Consider the following 23,571-nt stretch of genomic DNA (forward strand, 5'->3'; position numbering starts at 1 on the left):
GAAGATCAACTGAAAGGTGAAACAATATTTCTGCACTTAGTTAATGTTTTTGCAATAAAAAAGAACTTAGATGAACTATCTTTTCGCCTTTTTTAACTAAATCTATGATATTTTTAACTGTTAATTGCAATACATGCCCTATACATCTTACTGGTTGAATGTTTAAACAAACTTTTAAAGAATTTAGACAATTACGTACGTTACTGGCGACGTCTGATACTAAACAGAAATGTTTTATCATCCACCTTTAAAGTTTTCTAATACTTTTAGCAAAGCCTTTTTAAAAATTATTTGCGTCATGGTGGCCATGAAGGTATGCTAAGCCCAAACAAAAACTGTTGAAGTTTTTTTCAGAAATAAAGTGTGCAGTTAAAGATACGTAGCTATAATTTTGAAAGGATGTCCATCCGTCAATAGTAATAGATAAAACTTTGATTGATAATAACTTCGACTTCAAAAATTCAACTTTTTCTCGATATAAACCAGTTAAAAAATGACTTTACATTTTTCAGCACGCCGATTTGTGTTTTGTATTCAAACATAAAACAAATTCTTTGAACGCATTATTTTCTACCAGCATAAACGGAAGGCAACAGGCAATAATGAAAAATAAAAGACTTCTATCAGACTATCTTATCGCTATTTTCTTTTGAGTTTCCACTCCTAGTTCTTTTTCTTTTTGGCGTTATTATTTGGTGATCGTGTTAAAGACGGTAATCTAGTGTACTCTTTGATGTTTTATTTGAGTACTTTTTAGATCTGTTCGTATTGCATTCATTACATATCCATTTAAGACTTTCTTTTTCAATTGAGTTATATTCGCATGTAGTTTTTGTTGCTTCTTCAATCATCTGAGTATTAACTATCAACGCTATCAACGTCATTTAAAAAGACTTGTTCGTCTATATTTTTTCTTTTTTCCAATCTTTTCTTTAAATCGGTTATTGGAGTGGCATGTTCAATTAAAGAAAACGTATTTTAGTTAGACATAATTTAAAGTTACATTGTTTACATTAACTATTTATCTAGTAAAGTTGAATTAATGACAACAATAAAAATAACACTAATAACAACAACAATAATATAACAAAACCAGTAATTTTATTACTGTTTTTGTAATATTATTGTTGTAACAGTAAACTATAAACAGTGAATTAACAACAGTAAGAATAATATTCTTTATAATGATAAAAGTATAGCAGTAATAATAATAACAATAATAGCGATGAAGAGAAAATAACTCAGTTTAGGAAAGATTAAATTAGCAAATAATTTATTATTTATTATTTTTAACTTTACCTATTTTTTAAAAGAATATTGCTTTTAAATCTTATACTTTTCATCAAATTATTGTTTTAAATAATAAGTTGAAGAAAAGTTAGATAAATAGAAGCTCAGAGTTATAGATAATACTTATAACTCTCACTCCGAGCATCTATTTATCTAATTATTTTTCTCTCTTTTGTTGTGTTTTAATACTTTTGATTAAATTTAATAAATTTAATGAATTTAACAAAAATATTTAAATACATCAGGAAAGAGAAGAAAAAAAAGATAAATAGAAGCTCAGAGTTTGGGTCTACAACTAAATATTCATATCTTCAACAAAAATTTCCGCAGGTTGCTCCTTTGGATCATTTTTCGAGTGTAAACGTTTCGGCTGTAGAAAGTTTATCGCCGGTAATTTTTAAAAATATTTTATAATATTGAAAAAAGTCATAGACGCGGGTAAATTTTACCACTGGTAGCATTTTACGCCGATAAAATGTTTTATAACTTTTTATTTATATGTAATATGCTGTAAGACAAACTATTTTGAAATCGTGACATAATTGATGCCTTAAAATTTGAAATTTTCAAAGTTTTTGTTTATTCTTTAAATATTAATATTTAAAATTAAAAATTGATTTTTATTTTGTTGAAGATGAACTTAAGAATCAGAAATTGAATAGTATTTACTTTCTAGTGTTGCGAAGGTAAAATTTGAAGGAAAACTTTTAAAATTTACCGCCTGGTAAGCTTTAAAATTTTTTTCACTTATTTTTATTTTTTTTTTAAAAAAAAATTTTTTCCGAGGAAAATTTACCCTCTCCGATTTAAAATTTACCGGTAAATTTTACCGTTAAATTTTGAGTCACATTTTACCGGAATTTTACACCACTATTACTTTGAAATGATTTTAGATTGAAATATTTACTGAGTCATTATCACAATTAGCAAACATTATCTCAAAAATTTATTACGTAATTATCATCTATTTTAAAACAGAAAAATCGGAATAAAAAAGAAATTAAAGTTATATTGATACTTATATATTGCTGCAGAAGATAGCATCTGGTTTCTTCAGAGTCTTATTGTGAATGGCAAGTTTGTCGTAAGATGATATTGCGAATTTATCAGACTTTTGGGTTTTTTTTCATGCGCTTTCTTAAATCTATTCTTATTTCTGTAGTTTCAGTACTAAAGTCTTCTTTTATAAAGTTGTGTTTATAATTTGAAAAAAAGACTGTCCTTACAATTTTATTAGCTTCAGAACTATTGTTTCTCGGTCCCACTCGAAGTGCTTTTTCAATTAATGTGTTTCCAACGTAAAGGCATTAAAGTTTTTTGCGAACAACTCTAAATAGCTCATCAGCAAAAAAACAAAAAAAAACCTATGAAAAAGCTCTTTCTGATTATTTCAAAAACGTCACTGATGAAGACATTAATAAAGTAAGAATAGAACGGGTACCTTTCTGATGAAAAGAAAAAAACCCTAAACAAACTCTTTTGGAAGTTTGGTTTAATTGATAGGAAGGCTGGATTTTATCAAGCTGAATTTACTGTCAACAGGTATGATGGCGTGCGAAAAGCACAACCCATAAAAATTTCATACTTTCTTTGCGAGTTTTAAAAGCGAGCTTCTAAAACTCCTAAACAAAGTACAGAATTAACCAATCGAAATGTTAGAAGAACCAGTTAAAAGTTTCGGTAAAGTTTAAAGTTTCGGTAGAGTAAGTCACAAAATGATTGACTTTCAATGTATTGTGAAGTTACCATTGACTGAAGTGCCCAGCTGATTGCTTCTTTAAAGCTGGCCAAACTTTTGACTTAAGTTTTACCAAGAAGACTTTTGTATGATAAGTCTATTTCTTGAGACCTGGTATGACCGACTGAAAGCACATAGCGATATATCACAGATGACTTAGTATGGAGATTTTTAGTACATAACGAGTACGCATGGCTCTGCGACTGTGAGACAAAAGAGTTTAACTAAGTTACGGCAACGTAAGACAGCAAAGTACAAGATGATATTTCTATTGACGCTGATATATCTGAATCACTATCAAGCCGCTCTAGTTGCTCATCTAAATAAAAAAGCGTTCCATGAAAATATGAGCCATTTCTGCCGTCAGCCTTGAGCTGAGAGATGACTAACTAGTCACTATAACAGATCAGAGCCAACTAGCATTCAAATAGCACCTTTGTTAATGTCAAGTTGCTTACCAGCCTGTTAAGGGTCTCAGCTTTTATTTAGAAAAACAATTCTCAGGCTTTCTTCATTTACAGCAGAGGGCCAACAGTAGAACATCTAAATAAAAATATTGAAAAAAACACATCCTACATTAAGTTCAACGTAAGTAGAGCGCAAACAAGTCTTTTCCCCGAAATCAAGAAAATACCACTGTACACCTCGTTTAAAAAAATTCAATTTTACAAAGACACTGACCACAGCCAGTCGTACCACAGCTTCGAAAAGAGTTTAAACGATTATTGTTTTCATAAAATTACGACTTTATCCCTGGTCAAAGCATCACTTAAGGACGTAGCGTCGGCATCAAGGTTGACATATTGGGTGTAGCAACCTTCACAATCTTTATCTCAACAAAGAGTGCTCTAGGAAATTGAAAAAAGGACATCGTAAATAATATTTATGGACTCTGTAATAAAGTATGCAAACGGAAGCAGGTTGCTGCCTGTTTTCTCAACAAATCTGAAGCAAACTTATACGGTGGTTACTTGAAAAAAAACAGGCCAAGGGGGTAGAGGATAGTCCATTGACGAGACTGGCCTCTTTTTTATTTTGCAAAAATAGTTGCACAATCGAGTTAAAGAAACGTTGATTACAAATAGTCAATCAGTTAACTAATTAATATTTGATGTATAATAAAATCAACCGTAAACAATTTTATTATATTTTAGTAAAAATTTAAATACATTTTAGTAGTATAAAAAAAATTTACAACTACAAATAATTACATTTAAGCGGTATAAGGTAACAGAAAAGATTAATTTTTTATTTATTTAAAAGTGCAGATTATATTTACTTTACACATACAAAAAGTTTACAAGTTATATAACGATATAAAAAAACTAGTGCTACAAGTTTACCACTGGGTAATAAAACGCAACTGCACCATGTCCAACGTTTCCATTATTATTCAGTAAAATTTGATATTATATTGCTGGCGAACGCTTAAATTGAGTGGAACAAATTTTTGTTCGTTATGCCTTAAAAAAAAATAAAAAATTATGAGTTTTTTTTTGTATTATTTAAAAATTACTTTCAAATAAAATTTCATGAGCTAATTAACTGATGTCCTTATATTTTTCAGAATTAAAACCAAACTTTACCCTTTCAATGCCGTACCTATAAATTTTGGTATGGAAATTTAGGTTGTAACAATATACAACTTTTTATTTCAATCAAGGTGTTGAAATCGATCACTTTCCAATCTCATATATGGATGATATTAATATATCATCAAATTGTAATACTTTAATATAAATTAATCTTCTACATCAAAACTTGCAATACTCAATAAAAAATATCTCAATACCATTATACAAAAAATATATTTTACAATCACTGGCAAAGACCGAAACGCTTATTAAAAGAATGAGGTGGAAAGCGCTTTTTTTCATTAACAAACAATCGAATGAAAAAGATTCTCTCGATTACGTTAACTACGGTATTAACTCTTTTAAATGTCCTTCGCAAATTAAGGAAATGTGTGCTTTCGAAAATAATTTAATTAATCTTGTTAAAATCATCAAATTTTGGAAAATCAACAATGTTTTTTAAGAAAAAATGGCAAACGATGTAAAATCTATACGAACCTTGAAAAAAACTCTAGCCGACAAAATATCAAACATGTACAAACTATCCAAAGATCAATACAACCATCTCCTTAATAATGCAATTACTTCCACGTATAAAAAAGCGGACACTAAACTCAAAGATCAAGTAAATAAACAAGGTAAAAAAATTTTAATCAACCATGATGTATACAATAAAATCGAAATTAACGGTAATGCAATTTGTTTTATAACTGTAAAAGACCATAAAGAGAACTTCCTAGATAAACCAACTGTTAGACTTATTAATCCTGCTAAAAATGAGATTAGAAGAATTTCAAAATCTATTGTATCCAACATTAATTCCGAGCTGAAAAAAAAGCTATTTTTGAACCAATGGCAAAACACTCGAAATGTTATACATTGGTTTCAAACCATAAAAGAAAAGCAATTCTGCAAGTTCTTAGTCTTTGATATTAATTATTTTTATCCATCGATCAATGAAAACCTACTGAAAAATGCATTAACTTTTGCAGAGCAACATCTAACAATAAATAGCGAACGAAAGAGTTTTATACACCATGCAAGAAAATCATTATTATTTAGCAATGGAACTGCTTTGACAAAATCAAATGTCCAATGAACAACCGTTGCCTTTCCAACAACATTGTTTATCAGGCCACCATCTATTCAAACAAACCTGAATATAAAGAAAAAGTGTATTTTGGACTTAGCGAAACACCTTTTAAAGTTCGGTATGCAAACCACTTAAAATCTTTTAATGCAGTTAGGTACAAGAAGATACAGAGCTATCAAAAGAAGTATGGAAATTAAAAGAAAAACTTACCACCTTTTGTCAGATGGAAGATTGTTAAAAAATGCAAACCATACAACCCAACAGCAAGAGTTTGTAACCTTTGTTTGAACGAGAAGTTCCAAACTTTGATGTATAAAAGAGAAAACCTATTAAATACAAGGAGTGAAATAATATCGAAGTGCAGGCACAAAAATAAGTTCCTTATTTCCTCCTTTGATAACGAAGATTGATCCTGGTTGGTTTACGTCACGTTTACGTCACGTTATACTTTCAAAACTTTTAAAATTTTGTTTCCATGGAGTCATTAGTAATCACGCCACCATATTTCTAATAGTAATTTTAACGCTTAATTTTTAATTTTGTAAAGTCCCATAATAAAAGTTTTTTCTTTATCGTTTTTAATTATAATTACAAATCGCTGTTTTGAAATTTATATATAATCAATATAAATTTCCTAAATATTGAGCACTTTTCCATGAACAAGAGTTTTTTATTATTTTAATACAACACTAAATCAAACAATATATATATAAATATATATATATATATATATATATATATATATATATATATATATATATATATATATATATATATATATATATATATATATAAATGTATATATATATGTATATGTATATGAATATGTATATGTATATGTATATGTATATATATATATATATATATATATATATATATATATATATATATATATATGTATATGTATATGTATATGTATATGTATATGAATATGTATATGTATATGTATATGTATATGTATATGTATATGTATATATATATATATATATATATATATATATATATATATATATATATATATATATATATATTATATATATATATATACAGTATCGGGCAAAACGAGTGCAACCAAATAATGCTAATTTAGTTTCTTTATATGAAAGTGCTGCATTTTTTCAATTTAGAGAAATAACTATGTAACGGTTTAGAGTCAAAGTTCCTCAAGTTTTATTCATCACAAAGTTCATTATTTGTACACGAAAATTATTAAATTAATCAAAAGTATTAAAAAAAGTTGATTTCCTTCTGGACAAAACAAGTGCAACTCGACAAAATGTTGACCAAGCTGTATTTCGCTATCAATATTTCGTGGCGAATCCTTTGTTGTCGATCACAGCCTTGCATCTTTGAGGCATAGATTCGATCAGGTGATCAATGAAACTTTTTGAAATTGCTGCCCAGACCTTTCGGATTTGTTCAAACAGTTGATCCTTATTACGAACACCTTCACGATTAATTCTGCAGTTGACTATCTCCCACAGGTTCTCGATAGGGTTGAGATCCGAAGATTGAGGCGGCCAATCCATCACTGATAGGTGGTTGTCTTGAAACCACTGCTTGACTACTTTTGCATTGTGTTTCGGATCATTGTCTTGCTGAAAAACCCATTTTTTTGGCATATTCCATTCAGCATGAGGTAACATAACATCTTTCAGGATATTTTTATACATGAAACGGTCCATTATTCCATCGTTTCAATGTATTGGACCTAGACCGTTAGCAGAAAAACACCCCCAGACCATTACATTGTCTCCACCATGCTTCACGGTCTTATGGCAGGAGCGTAAATCGAGGCATTGCCGGCCAGTCGACGTACACGGCAAATGGCATCGCTCCCAATGATGTTGAACTTCGATTCATCACTGAACAGGATAGTTCGCCATTTCTGCACATTCCAGTCAATATGAGATGTAGCAAAAGAAGTCTTTTTTTCTGGTTATTTAGTGAAATCAGCGGTTTCTTTGCAGGGCGTCGAGAAAACAATCCGGCTTCAACAGCACGTTGTCTGATTGTTCGGTTCGATACAGGCAGCTCTAATTGCTTTTGTATCTCGACTGATGATATCCAGGGATCCTTCTTGACGGATCTGACGATCATAGAATCCTCTCTAGAAGTGATGGAACGCGGTCTTCCACCTTTGAAACAATATTTGGAAGAACATAGAACGTAGAACGATATTTGGAACATAGTCTTGATACAGTCCATTTTTTCACGCGATATTTATCACAAATACTTTTTTGTGACATTCCACTAACGTAATCGCCAATAATTTTCTATCTTAGTTCCAATCCAAGACCGTCTGGAGCCATTTTTGCACTTGAAGTCATAAAAATAATAAAAATAAATAATCACGCCTCTCAAGGTTTACCGTGTTACATTTACCTTGTGATGATACAATAATGCTCTGTGGAACACAACATCTTGGTTGGATGTGAACTGTATTGATGTAATGAAACACTTGTTGTATTTCAGTTCTTGTATTGATGTTCTTCGATAAAACACTTTGATAAAACTCACTTCGATAAACTGTCTTGATAATACTGACTGATTGACTTCCATATACTGACTGAATTACATGTCGATTCACATGTCTCTTATATAGTAAAATGAACCTGTGTAAACCTGTTCTGGAAGATTCTAGATGCTTCTTTTCGATGCTTCTGGAAACTTCTGGATGCATCTGGATGCTTCTGAATGTTTCTGGATATTTCTGGATGCTACTGGATGCTTCTAGATGCTTCTTCTTGGAAACTTCTGGAAGCTACTGCATGCTTCTGGAAATTTCTGGATACTTCCTTTATTTATTAAAAAACTTCCGTTACGTTGACACGGACCAGACTTAAGAAAATGAAACAAACCAAAAAAGTTGCACTTGTTTTGTCCGTTGCAAAATGGCACTTGTCAACAAAATTCTGCCTGTGTGCTGTCACCTGTCAGCTGATTGCTCATGTCATGGCATGCTATGACTCCAGACTCCTGAACTGTTTACTGTGGTAGTATAGTTCGTTTCGTTTTTAAGACATGTAAAATTAAGAACACTTTTTTGCATTGTTCGATGTTGGTTGCAAATGTTTTGTCCAACACTGTGTGTATATATATATATATATATATATATATATATATATATATATATAGTTTACATGAGAAGTCAGTAGTAAACAATAATCCAAGAAGAGGTAAAGAAGAAAACTTAGTGAGTGGGTTGCCATTCAATAATACAGGAATGTGAACATTGTTGCAATAGTTTTTTGCAGAAAAAAACTGAGTTTTGATGAAGTTAAAATTCACAAGCCACTACTAACCCCAAGCTGTTATAGGAGTCAGATCAGATTCAAGATTGGCTGCTTGTTCTAAGCAATTGAAAAGAGAAGACTTTTTATCAAGACAGAAGTATAAAGTTGAGTTGTCAGGAAATAGAACCACCTTAGATGTAAGATTGTCTAGACAATTATCAATAAATAAGAAACATTACAGAACTAAAGATAGAACCTTTAGGTACCCAGAAGTAACTGAAAATGAACAAAAGTGTTGGCATTCGAGGATGACTTTAATAAAGCGCAAAGTAATAGTTTAATAATTTTAAAAATTCTCTTGGACACACCATATCAACCAAGCTTGTAGAGAAGATCAGCATGCCAAATTTAATCGAAAGCTTTAGATATGTAATAGCCCTTGCCCCTCCACCTCTATTTACAGCAGTTAGCAAGTCAGCTGTAGAATAAGAAGAAAAAAAACCATATTAGTTGTCAGATAGTAAGTTATTTGACTCAAGATGGGATGTTAGAATTTAATCAAAGAACTTGCTTATAATAGAAAGAATACTGATTAAACAATAGTTGGAGGGATCAAGTTTTCCAAAAATTTTTAATTATCTATGGGCAACATGGCGCTGTTAATACTCTGATATTTTACAGATGTTGATGGAAAAAGCCTCTCTATGTGCTACCACAGAGTTTAACAAACCTTACTGTTAGCTAGCCTCTGAACCATTAAACTGAGTTTTAGAGCTGTACCCTCATTAGGAGATAGCAGGATTCGTAAAACCACTATCAAGGAGCCACAAGCAAAAATCTTTGAGCGGAGTCAAGAAGATTCAGCATTGATCATCCTAGGCAGGAAATCATGTAGCACAGGGTTATGTCTACGCCACCTTAATAGATGAAGAAAGGGTGTGAGGCTGGTCAACAACATTATTCTGTTTACCCCTAAAGTCTTTCTCTAAGAGACCTTCTGCAATACAGTAGTTGGATGCAGTTAATATCTGAATATTTTTATCAAGATACCATCTTTAGGCTTTACTTAAACAAGAGCCCCTTACTTAAACTGGAGAACAAAAGTGAAAAAAAAAAAACATTCTGGAAAATTACATTATTATATACCATTTATAGCTAAAACATTCAGCTTTTACAAACTGTATATATTTTTGTATCATTATCATGTCATAGGTTTCTAAGCTGTAGAATAAAAAAAAAAATTTTCAATTTTTTTTTTCAAATTTGATAATATTTGTGTTTTTAATAACCATAGAATAGTTGTTAATTATAAATATGTATCTTTTTATTGCATTATCAAAAGTTAATAGTGCAGAGTTTATAGAAATACTTATCAAATAGTTTGTTTTAAATAAAAAGTAAAAATCATTAACTAATATTTTAGCTAAAAAAAACTATGAGAAAAAAACTAAAATAATTAACTAATATTTTTAGCTTTTGATGAAATATTAAAAAAATACAAAACCTTAAACAACGTCGAGGTATAAAAACAAACAACAGTAGCTCAGCTAGATAGTATGAAATTTTATTAATACATGTATTTATGGCTTATTATTATTATTATTATTATTTTGATTAACAAATTTTTTAAAAGTTTGTATATAAGTACACTATTATTTTTGTAAGGTCAAATAAATTATCAAATAAATTGACGGCATGAAAAAATGATGCCATCTTTGAACATTATTTCATATACGTCATCATTTAAAATCAATTTATAAAATTTCAAATAACGGCATATTTAAAGTATTTTATAAGTTAAAATTTTAACTATAAGTGAAATATTAACTTAAAAAGTACTTCAAATACACCTGCATTTGAATTACATAAATATAATCTCTCAAGCTCAACATTGGCATTAAGATAAGGTACTCTGTTCTGAACAATTCAGAAATGAATAACTTTAAATAGAAAAAACAACCCATGTTAAAAGTGTTTACATGTCTACAGTCATATAAACGAAAAACTAAACAAACAGATTTAGCATCATTTTGGCGTAACACTATATTATTAATGCGATATTACCCCACAAGTTTTTTTTTTTTGCATTAAAGAATAGTATGGTATTATGGAGTAAAAGAAAATCTATAAATTCGATCTTGGGACCTTGCCCATTTAATAAAATGGCTGATTTGTGAACGCTAGTTAAAACATTTTTTGACGGTTTGATGACTAATAAGTTTTTTTGTATGCAATACCCTCTTAATTTTTTTTTAACCACTAAAATTGAAACAGGATACCTTTTCCAAAAACAATAAAAAACTTTGCGGGAATTTAAATAAAAGGTTGAATTTGCAGGGTTTTAAAAATACTTCATCTAGTATTTTTTCATAGCATTCTTTTAGCTGTTTTATTTTAATTTAAATAGCAAAAAAAGATTTTTTTAAATCGTCAACCTAAAAATGACCATCTATCTAGCGATTCTTTTTGTGCTGGCATTAAATTTTAAATAGAGAAAACTGATTAAGATACTCGAACTATATAAACATACATACATACATATATATATATATATATATATATATATATATATATATATATATATATATATATATATATATATATATATATATATATATATATATATATATGTTTTAGGATATTTAACAAACTGACCTTTTATTCATCAAGATTAGTTTTTAAATAGTTGAACCACAATAATCCATCATCAGAATATTGTAAGGTGTACAATATTGTTTTCCAGTAGGTTGATAGCATTACAATAGATGTTATCTCAACTCTCTAAATAATTATAACAAACAAATAAATAACTTAAAATATAAAAAGTAAAGAAAATTTAATTCTGATTTTGTAATACTAAAAAACAGGATTTATTTTTATTATCATTGAAAATATACTCTACTTTTTATTAACTTTAGGATAAATACCTTCTTAAAGTTAATTTGAAGCCAACTACCAGTTTTATCAATTGAACACCAACCACTCTTTTCTTCTACTACACCTGAGGAACTAAATTTTCTATTATAATTACTACTAGCTGAGTATGCAGATACTGGTAATTTCTTCATCAATGGTACATCACAATCTAAATTAAAATAAAGCAAATTAATTTTTTAATACTTGCTTGATGATTGTGGTAGCAACAATAAGTAGCAATATTATATTGTAAATATTAACAACGAGCTAAATCCTGGTACATCTATGCAATTATGCAATTATGCTATATATATATATATATATATATATATATATATATATATATATATATATATATATATATATATATATATATATATATATATATATATATGTATATATATATATATATATACATACATACATATATTACATATATATGTATATATATAAAAATATCTTGTCAGATCAGGTTATCCTGCTACTGGTAACATGTAACCCAGTACAATCTGCTTCATGTCCTGCTGCCTTGTAGGATACGCCTTTTTAGGCAAAGGCTAGGAGATGCCAACTCCGATTTAAAACACCCCCTGCCTTGGGGCTCTTGGTTGAGTAAAGGCTAGAGATGGTGTCTCGATAAAAATACTCATCTTGGGCAGATGTTAAATGCACCCAGCTACTGTCTTGTAGAAGGCCTCCTGGGCAAAGACTTAAGGGGTAAACAGATTCTATCTGTTGACCAGCCTCGCACCCCTTCTTCATCTATTAGGCTGGCGCAGATGTATTTTTAATACATTGTTTCCAGTTTAGGATGTTAAATGCTGGATCTTCTTGACTCAATGCATGGGTTTGCTTGTGTCACTGTTTTTATGACTAGGCAACTCATTCTATTATCTCCTTATGAGGGTACAGCTCTAAAACTCAGTTTTATGGTTCTGAGGCCGGCTGGTAGTCAGGTTTCCTGAACTCTGTGGTAGCTCTCAGAGAGGCTGATTCCATCAACAGCTGAAAAATATCAAAGTATTAACAGTGCCATGTTGCGCATGGATGGTGTCCATGTTTGTACTTTTGGTGTGCATTGCGGAGGCCACATTTGGAGCCATTTGTTACGGCTTAGGGTTTATTAGTAGTAATGAGGCAATTGCTTGGGCTATTAAACGGTGTTCTGAGTACTATCTATGCTTTGAGTCAAGTACTTTAATCTAATTTAAAAATGAATAAAGTACCAAAAACTATAAAACACAAAAAACCATCATCATCACCAAGTTCTCTAAACCTATCATTCACTAATATTCGTGGTCTTCGAAGTAACTTTTCTTCTGTTGAGTCTTATCTCTTGCAAAGTTCACCAGACCTACTTGCTCTTTGTGAGACTAATTTGAGTTCGGCTGTCTCATCTTGTGATCTTAGTGTTGATGGTTATCTTCCTCTGATTCGTAAAGACTCCAATAGTCACATGCTTGGCCTGGGCATTTACATTCATAAGAATTCACCTGTTTGTCGTGAAACTAGGTTTGAATCCACAGACTATTCTTTCATGTGCTTTCGTTTAGCACCACTTCACTCTATTGCCTTTCTCTTTGTTCTATATCGCTCTCCTTCATCTCAAGACTGCACTCTTTTTGATGTTATTTCTGATCATATTGACCAAGCCCTCTCTCTTTGTCCATCAGCTAATATAGTTGTTGTCGGTGACTTTAATGCTCACCACTCTGAATGGCTTGGCTCTAGTGTCAGTGACTCTGCAGGCATTAAAGCCCACAACTTTTGCCTTTCTCAATCCCTAACTCAAATAGTCAACTTTCCAACTCGCTTTCCTGACAACCCTAATCATTTACCTTCTCTACTCGACTTATGTCTTGCTTCTGATCCTAGTCAGTGCTCAGTTTCTCCACATTCACCCTTAGGTGCTTCTGATCACAGTTTGATCTCTTTAAAACTAATATCTCATTCTTCTTCATCACCTGAATCCCCATATTATCAAACCTTTTACAACTACAGTAAAGCTGACTGGGATTCTTTTCTTTGTGATGGTCCTTGGGTAGAAATCTTTCAACTTCCTGTCGACAAATGTGCTTCTTACATAACTTCGTGGATTCAGGCTGGCATGGAATCTTTTATTCCCTCTCGACGATTCCAGGTCAAGCCTCACTCTCCTCCATGGTTTTCCTCACACTGTGCTGCTGCGATTGCCAATCGAAACCGTTACTTCCATATTTATCAGCAAAACAATTCTCCAGAAAACAGACGTCTGTTTATTACTGCTAGAAACAACTGTAAAAAGGTTTTGTCTAACGCCAAAACCCGCTATTCTCAGGTCATGAAATCTCGTATCTCATCTCAAAAATTAGGCTCTCGTGACTTCTGGAGAATCTTTAATAATATCAATAATAAGGGCAAATCTATAATTCCACCACTCTTGTATGGTTCAGACTTTGTCACCTCACCAAAAGACAAAGCCGAACTGTTTGCTAAAAACTTTTCATCAATATCATCTCTTGATTCCACTAATTGCATTCTACCTGATATTGCCAACAAACAGGTTGATCCATTGCTTGACATTCATATCACTCCAGCACCTGTATCTAAAGTGATTTCCTGCCTAGACTCTTCTACAGCTTGTGGCCCAGACAACATACCTGTTATTGTCTTGCAGAAGTGTTCTCCGGAGCTGTCGTCTATACTCTCAAAACTATTCAACAAGTGCTTATCAGAGTCTTGTTTTCCAGCCTGCTGGAAAGCCGCATCTGTTATCCCTATCTTCAAAAATTTTGGAGAACGATCTGATTCGTCTAACTACCGTCCCATAAGTCTTCTTCCAATCATAAGCAAGGTTTTTGAATCTTTAATTAACAAACACTTAATTTCTCATCTTGAATCTAATAACTTACTTTCTGACCACCAATATGGATTTCGATCTTCTGGTTCTACAGCTGATTTGCTAACAGTAATAACTGACAGGTTTTGTTGTGCATTAGATGAAGGTGGAGAGGTTAAGGCCATCGCTCTTGACATTTCAAAAGCGTTTGATAAAGTTTGGCATGCTGGTCTTCTCCATAAGCTTTCTTCTTATGGTGTATCCGGCAACATCTTTAAGATCATTGAATCCTTCCTTTCTAATCGTAGCATAAAAGTTGTCCTCGATGGACAACACTCTTCTTCTTATTCTGTAACTTCAGGGGTTCCTCAAGGTTCTATCCTTGGCTCTATACTCTTTTTAATTTACATTAACGATCTTCCAGATATTCTCACATCTAAGATGACATTGTTTGCTGATGATACTACCATTTATTTTTATCGTGATAAGAAACCAACACCCTCTGATTGCTTGGAGGGGGCATTTGAGCTTGAAAAGGATCTCACTTCTGCAACAGCATGGGGCTCACAGTGGCTGGTGAACTTTATTTCAGATAAAACTCAATTTTTTTCAGCCAATCGTTATCGCAATAATTTAGATCTTCCTATATTTATGAACGGTGATGTACTCGATGAGTCACCTACTCTTCATCTTCTAGGATTAACTCTTACTTCCAATCTTTCTTGGAAACCGAATATCAAATCGGTTGCAAAATTAGCATCTGCTAAGGTTGCATCTCTTTATCGAGCTCGCCACTTTCTTACTCTGGATTCTATTCTTTATCTCTATAAATCTCAAATCCGGCCTCGTATGGAATACTGTTGCCATATCTGGGGCGGATCTTCTAATGATGCCCTTTCTCTTTTAGACAAGGTGCAAAAACGCATTGTAAACATAGTTGGACCTGCTCTTGCAGCCAACCTTCAACCATTATCACATCGTCGTAATGTTGCTTCTCTTTCTCTTTTCTACAAATACTATAATGGGCACTGCTCTAAAGAGCTAGCGTCTCTTGTGCCATCTACTAAAATTCATTCTCGTGTTACTCGTCATTCAATTAAGTGTCATCCTTTTTCTGTGACTGTTCCTAAGTGCTCCAAAAAAGCTTATTCGTCTAGTTTTTTTCCTCAAACATCAGTTCTTTGGAATTCGCTTCCTTCATCTTGCTTTTCTGATTCATATAATTTGCAATCTTTTAAATCGTCCGTCAATCGTTATCTTGCTCTACAATCTTCATCTTTTCTCTTACAGTAACTTCCAACTTTAATTAGTTGCTGCTTGCAGCCTTGTTGGAAGCGAAGATGTTTTAAAAAATATATATATATATATATATATATTATATATATATATATATATATATATATATATATATATATATATATATATATATATATATATATATATATATATATATATATATATATATATATATATATGTTATAGATGATAATGTAAAGATATTTTCTTCATTCATATATATACACTTAAGTGTATATATATATATATATATATATATATATATATATATATATATATATATATATATATGTATATATATATATATATATATATGTATATATATATATATATATGTATTAATTTATATATATATATATATATATATATATATATATATATATATATATATATATATATATGTTATAGATGATAATGTAAAGATATTTTCTTTATTCATATATATACACTTAAGTGTATATATATATATATATATATATATATATATATATATATATATATATATATATATATATATATATATATATATATATATATATATGTATATATATATATATATATATATATATATATATGTATTAATTTATTTATATATATATATATATATATATATATATATATATATATATATAGATGTATATATATATATATATAAATTATGTCAGTGTATTCTACAAATAGAGTGCTCCATGTTCTTAAAAAACAGAGCAATAATAAATTAGTAAAAACACATCTAATTTTTATCTTCAACAGCTTGTTTCTCCCTCAGTAGGTTCATCAGAAAGTTCATTAGGATCTTCCTGGTGAACCTACTGATGGAGAAACAAGCTGTTGAAGATAAAAATTAGATATGTGTTTTTACTAATTTATATATATATATATATATATATATATATATATATATATATATATATATATATATATATATATATATACATATATATATATATATATATATATACATATATATATATATATATATATATATATATATATATATATATATATATATATTTATATATATACATTTATACATGTATATATTTGTCATCTATCTATGATGACATTTATCTATCTGTATAGAACAAATAAGAAATCATTTTATTACAAACTAAAGCTTAATTTTAATGATTCAGATCACAAAACAAAAAAAAGAAGATTGCTAGAAGCAGGCTGTAAACTATATTTTCCTTACATGATTGTGCAAGAAGCGCAGCAATGTTTGCCTAATGATAAACAGTATAATTGTAACTGTTTACTCAGCTTCTGGTAGTCTACAAAACTTTTTATATCAAACTGCTGTTCGCCTAGTTATTTTGCAAAAAGACCAGTTATTTCTGGAGACTAACAGAAAAAAATATTGTACAATAAAATTTATTTTGATAAATAGTCAACCAAATTAATAGTAGTCATCTATTAAAATTAGGCATCTTTAACAAGAAGAGTGTTTATTTCTTTCATTCTTATTGTGTCTTAGAAACTGATTGGATTTGATGGGTCACAAAGGCATGTTGTTTGGCTCAAAACATTTTACAAAATCATCTTTCACCAAATACTTTTAAACAGCATGGTTTAGTTATAAAAAAAAAATTATGAACAAAAGAAATATTTATATTTCACACACATTTTTATGAGAAATATTTTTTGAACAAAGCAAACTTAGACAGTTATCAAGACAAAAATATCATACAAACTGGTTAATCAACAAAAAAACTACCACCCACAAGCATCAAGCTAAATCAGCAGAGAACAAGTTTTCTGTTTCATAAAAAAAACAAATAAAAGAAAAAGTTAGGCTTGTTATTATTGTCTTAAAATCAGATTTAGTTCAGGTATATTTAATGATGAAAATACTTGGAGAAGGTTTATGATAAATGATAATGGTTTATGATAATTTATGCTAAAAAGTATGCTAAAATCTAACATTACTGGACTTAATTTCTCTTCACCATGATGATGATAAGGATTCTTGTTGTGTTACAAGTATTATCCTCAAGATTGTATACTGTTATGTCTGCTGAAATTTAGTTATAAAACAACTCAAAAAAAATGATGATTTTCAATTTTGCTCTTGAAATTGTTGGGTATTGTGCTTTGATGGTTTGCTCTGATAAACTATTCCATGAGTTTACACTATTCGGTTTGTATTTGCAGCTAGTCAGACAATAATAATTATGCAACAAACTTAGGTGGATTGCAATATGAAATATCTTCAAATTGATAAAAAAATTTATAAAATAAAATCAAATTACCATTTTTTTTACTTTTGTTACTAAACTCAGAATGATTAAATTTTCTTTGAATGATAGGTGTCTAATTTCAGGCAAATTGTAAACTAAATTTTTAAAAAAATCATTTTTAAGTACAAACTCTATACTTAACCAGCAAGTTTAAGATGAGGTATAATGTTTGATCAATCTAGCTTTTTGAAAGAACTACAAGTTTTATATTTAAAAGCTGGTAAAAATTCCTAATTTACTCTTTGCTTTTAAATCTGCAGCTATGATCTACAGGATTAAACCTACACTATCTGGTATTAAACCACTAAACCGCTTACAAGGTTTGATGTTTTTAAATTTATTTATCATAACCAATCATGTGATAATCAAAGTTTTGATTGTGTTTACCAAAAGGTATGATCTTACAATTATCGATATTGAAATCTGTTTTCCATTTACTTCTCAATTCTATTTGATAATCAATGTCATTTTTTATAACATTGCACATCATTTAATTGAAGTTAATTTCAACAAATTGTTTATAAAAATTAAAAATAACAACATAAGGGATATCAACCCTTAAGATTCTCCATTCAAAACATTTTAAATATAAAGTATCTTATAATTTTTTGAAATTGAACTTGATGCTGCAGCTGTTGTTACTCATTTGTGAGTATTTAAAACAAAACTCCTGGCAGACATTGAAAGTGAGATAATGGAGAAAATGAGTCACAGCACTTTTAATTTTATAAGAAAATGTGAACAAAAGTGTATGCAAATATCTAACTTATGTAAACTTCAAATCATGTAATGTTAATATCTCAAGTATTCAAGTGTTATTTTTACTTAAAAACTGCATTGCATTATTTTGCAACATTTTTTTTATAATCTTTTTAGAATTTTAAAATACAAAATAAAGCAATTTTGAAGTTCTACAGATATTTTATACATATATAAAGATATTTAATACTATAACAAATGAAAGGGAAATAATTTTAAAAAAGCCTCAAATTTCTAAAAACATTAAAACACTGGGAGAATTTATTGCGAAAAATGTCATGATAGAGATACTTATATTATTAATATTCTTAAGTAATAGTTTTAAGAAGTTTTGGATGTAAAAAAACTATGGTCTGAATTTTATTAAAGAAAACATTTATAACCTGTCCAGCTTCTCCAGAATGCAGCTGTGAAGGCGAATAAAAATAAATAAAAAAAGCCAAAAGTCAGCAAAAACTTTTACATTTAATTTTCAAAGTCTTTTTGCTAATTATATTTTTTTGCAATGGATATGTTACTGAATTGAAATTATTGAAAATGTATCGTGTTAAGGGAAGGATAAGAACCCTCACAAAATGAAATTGATGACAGAGCATTAAACCATTGAGATATTGAACTTATGCATGTAGTAAAAAAACAAACCATTTTATAAATCTCTCTGCCAATTGAATTTAAGCAACACTTCTCAAGCAGGCTCTCTAAATAAGCGCAAGCGGGTTCTCTAAATAAGTTTTCTTTGCACAAACTGTTTTGTTTTGAATTTTTTTATTTATATTATTGTATTTTAAAAAATTGACAAAATTGAAAAAACACAAAACATATTGTCTCATCCACGCAGAATATTTGAAACTCCAACTTTAGATTTGCCATGACTCTTCCCTCTTTTGATACTTTCTGTTAGCTAAATTTACATCATCTTCTTGGTACAGCAGTATAAACAAATATATTTAATTGCATATAGCAAAAGTAATATACCATAAGGGATTATCCATTAACTACGCAATGCTAAATTTATTCAAAATATAGAAGTAGGAGATCACTTGCTCTTTTGCGTAGCAACTTTCATTGAACTTAAGCATATGAGTTGAATTTAGCGTGGTCTAATACACGTGCAACCCATACGTTTAGTTTGCAGATGGTATATGGAACAATTGTGTATAATATATGTATAATATGAGAAAACTTTAAAATTTTATTTTACCAGTTAAAATTCTTTTTTGCTTAATATTTATTTTTTTGCTATAAATAAATACAGCAAGGTTGAATAAATTTAGAGTTTTATTATGCTTAGAGGAGGCTTGAATCACTAAATCAAAGAGCTATCGAAGATATGTTTTTAGAAGAAAAGCAAACCATTTTATAAACCTCTTATAAGCTCAACATATGCAAAAAAAGTCTGCACGTTAATTTTTTTAAGCAATTTTTTAGAATGAATTATTTTACTAAAAAAATATTGAAGAAAATAAGGAATAAGTAAAGAAATTATTGGTGTGCATTAGATAAGTATAGAAATTGTTCATATGGTAAAAACCTGTATTTTATGGGTCATGATAACTAGGATATATAAATAAGAAAAAATACAAAGAACTGTATTTTTATCAGTCCAGTCAGCTAGTTAAAGTGACGTAGTTCAAGACTACTTGTTGTCTTTCAGATGAAAATGACTTGATCCAGTTTATTAAATTGGGTTTAATGCCATAGGATAAAAATTTATATGACAAACACAAAGCGTTTGTTTGTATTCCACAAAGACAAATGCTTTTGAAAAACTAGCATATAAATTGAAAAGTAATTTTTCTTTGTCAATCAGTTTTTTTTTCATATCTTATATCCTGGGTTTTACAAATGCATGTTTAAAGATTCCTCCGAAACTCAAAGATTTACAATCAGTTGTAACTTGAGTAAATAATAATTTTTGCGTTTGTTTTAATTTGGTTATGTAAAGCTGTTTTTATGTATTTACTCAGAATAAAAACTATATGATATTTATAATGCATCCCATTTAACATGATTAAAACTAAACATATAGACATAAGCAACTAGACATACTTGCAATAGCTAGAATATAATAATATATATATATATATATATATATACACATTTATATATATACATATATATACATATATATATATACATATATATACATATATGTATATATATATATATATATACATATATATATATATATGTATATATATATTTATCTTATTCTAGTTGTCAGCAAATATTTTAGTTTTAATATACATCAGATAACCAGTGTAAACTTAGATAAGGAGTTTATTGGATAAGATTAGATAACTAATGTACATAAGATATCTAGTACTAACTTTTTTAATACTTTTGTAATTGCTTTAGTTTGCATAAAAATGATTAAAGTTAAAACACTTTATTGAATGGTAAATGTTTATCAAGTTTTAAATCACTTTATTTATGAAAAATATTTTATTCAAATTTAGTTCTGCTAAACTATTTATGTCTTTTTGCTGACGTGACCATTCTAGTAGGTATTCAGTTAGCGACCAGCTCTAGTAGGGATTATTATAATAAGAATTATAATAGGGATTATTATAATTTTACTTTACTATTAATTAGTAGTACTAATTAATAGTAAAGTTATAATAAATATTATATTATGTAATAAATTAATATATTATGTATAAATATATAATTATAAAAAATATTATATTATGATTTATATTATTAAATTATGAAAATAATTTAATAGTTCGTGTATAAATCTTTTTATTTTGACTTTAATATTTTATCTTAACTACTATATTATAAGCAGATTTAAATGTTGTTGTTCATCATTTATATCATTTATAACATTTGTAATTTTAAAAAAAATTCAAAAGCTGTCTAATTAAAATGGCGAACTGAGTGCAAAATAACCAGGAAAGATATATTGAATCTTTGAGATTCAAAGTTTCTTTGAGATTTAGTAATGATGTTCCAAAAACAACTGAGTAGAGAAGGAAAACAACAGTAATGTTTTAAAAACTTTAGAAACGGAAGTTAATTATTGAGCAAGATTTTACTTCACAGTTAAATGTGGACATATAAAAGTGATGATTATAAATAATACACTATTATTTATTATTATAATTTTTATTTGTTTATATTGAACTAAAATGAAGTTCTTATCTTTTTTTTTTTTTTTTTTTTTAGATTATTTACCTCCCCAAGGCCCGAGGGGGAGGAGGAGTTGAGGAGGCTACTCATTTTTTTGTGTTTTTTTTTATTTTTTAGTTGTTATTTGTAATGCAACCCTCTCTCAACTCTTTAACTCCGAAACACGAACCTTGCCGAGCAAGGCCGCTGCGCGGAGAAACTAAGTTGAGAGCGGTACTTCCAGGGACGTGGTGGGAGTCCAATCTCAAGTAAATATAAATTATTTTATGCACGCTTTTATATTTATTATGTTTTTAAATTAAATAAACATTTTACTAAATAAATTACATATTTACTATACTTATTATATTGTTAATTTTTTAAATAGTAAATTAAATTTTTAAGTATAATTTTTTTAAATAGTATATTAAATTTTTGAGCAAAATAGTGTGTGCTTGCTTCTTTTTATTTTAACTTAATCATTTTATTTAAACTACTGCAATAAAAATATAAACAGGCAAGTTTGACTGGCGATAGAAATAATGTTTTACATTTTTCAGGTAGTTCGGACGAAGTAAGCATTTTTAAATTACCATTTATAAGTAATAATATACTTGTTGCTACCTTGTTCTATACAAATGTTACCAACATTCAGATAACATTTATATATATGCATAAATATTTTCATTTAAACTATCATTTTATTTAATTTACTGTGTTATTTAAATTAAATAACTGTGAAAAAAAAAGTCTGTTTTGGATCAAAAATCAATAACTTTTTAGTTACTAAATATTAAAAGTTGAAATTTTGCACAAATGTAAAAATTCTAAGGAAATATTTTTTACAAAAAAAAAAATTTAATTTAAAATTTGTAAATAAAAATCTAAAAATCCTAAATTAAAGAAATTAAGCAGAAGAAAAAAAAAAGAACAAATAAAAAATCAAATTTCAAAATTCTTAAGCAAACAGTTCAAGCCAGAGTTTGATATTGACAATGTGATAACAAATAATGACTTGATGTGAAGTGTGATACAGTTGTAAAAAGCAAGGTGACTGCAGTTAACTCTATAATATAATAATCAGTGTTACAATATTAAAAATGTTTGAAGGTAAAAGTTAAGTCAAAAGTATATATAAGTTAAAAGCTGGTTTTAATCAAACTAATCCGTTTTAAAACATACTTTAGAAGGTTTTATGATCAAATTATTTTTATTTTGTTTTTTTGATCAATTATATTGAACTTTTTGAAATGATTGTTCTTTTTTAAACTAATCATCAATTTATAAAAACGAATCAAAGCATGACCCAAATTGGTTATTTTTAAAATGTTTGAAAAGTCTATACAGGACATAATTCTGGAGCATTTAAGATGTGAACTTGAACAAAGTTGCATGAATATTAAAATGTTCGAAACAGCAAAAAATACATAAAATGCTTATTTAATTGGAAAATATATTCATATTAAATTTTTATATATAAAAAAACATTTATATGAG

At 28.7% G+C, this 23,571-nt stretch overlaps 1 protein-coding gene across 2 annotated transcripts in view; it reads right to left on the reverse strand.

Annotated features, from left to right (window-relative positions):
- Positions 1-4,103: 4,103 nt before the first annotated feature.
- The window catches only part of LOC136076840 (disintegrin and metalloproteinase domain-containing protein 9-like), a 119,894-nt gene continuing 100,426 nt past the window's right edge, over positions 4,104-23,571 (reverse strand). For both annotated transcript variants that reach the window (XM_065790416.1, XM_065790417.1), the window contains 3 exons: positions 11,859-12,016; positions 11,587-11,712; positions 4,104-4,491 (listed from right to left, as the gene is read on the reverse strand). In XM_065790416.1, the coding sequence (XP_065646488.1) occupies positions 11,590-11,712; positions 11,859-12,016 (281 nt within the window). In that variant the 3' untranslated portion in view covers positions 4,104-4,491; positions 11,587-11,589. The remainder of the gene's footprint in view (positions 4,492-11,586; positions 11,713-11,858; positions 12,017-23,571) is intronic.

This window comes from Hydra vulgaris, chromosome 02 (genome assembly GCF_038396675.1).
Source record: "Hydra vulgaris chromosome 02, alternate assembly HydraT2T_AEP".
Classification (NCBI taxonomy): Eukaryota; Metazoa; Cnidaria; class Hydrozoa; order Anthoathecata; family Hydridae; genus Hydra; species Hydra vulgaris.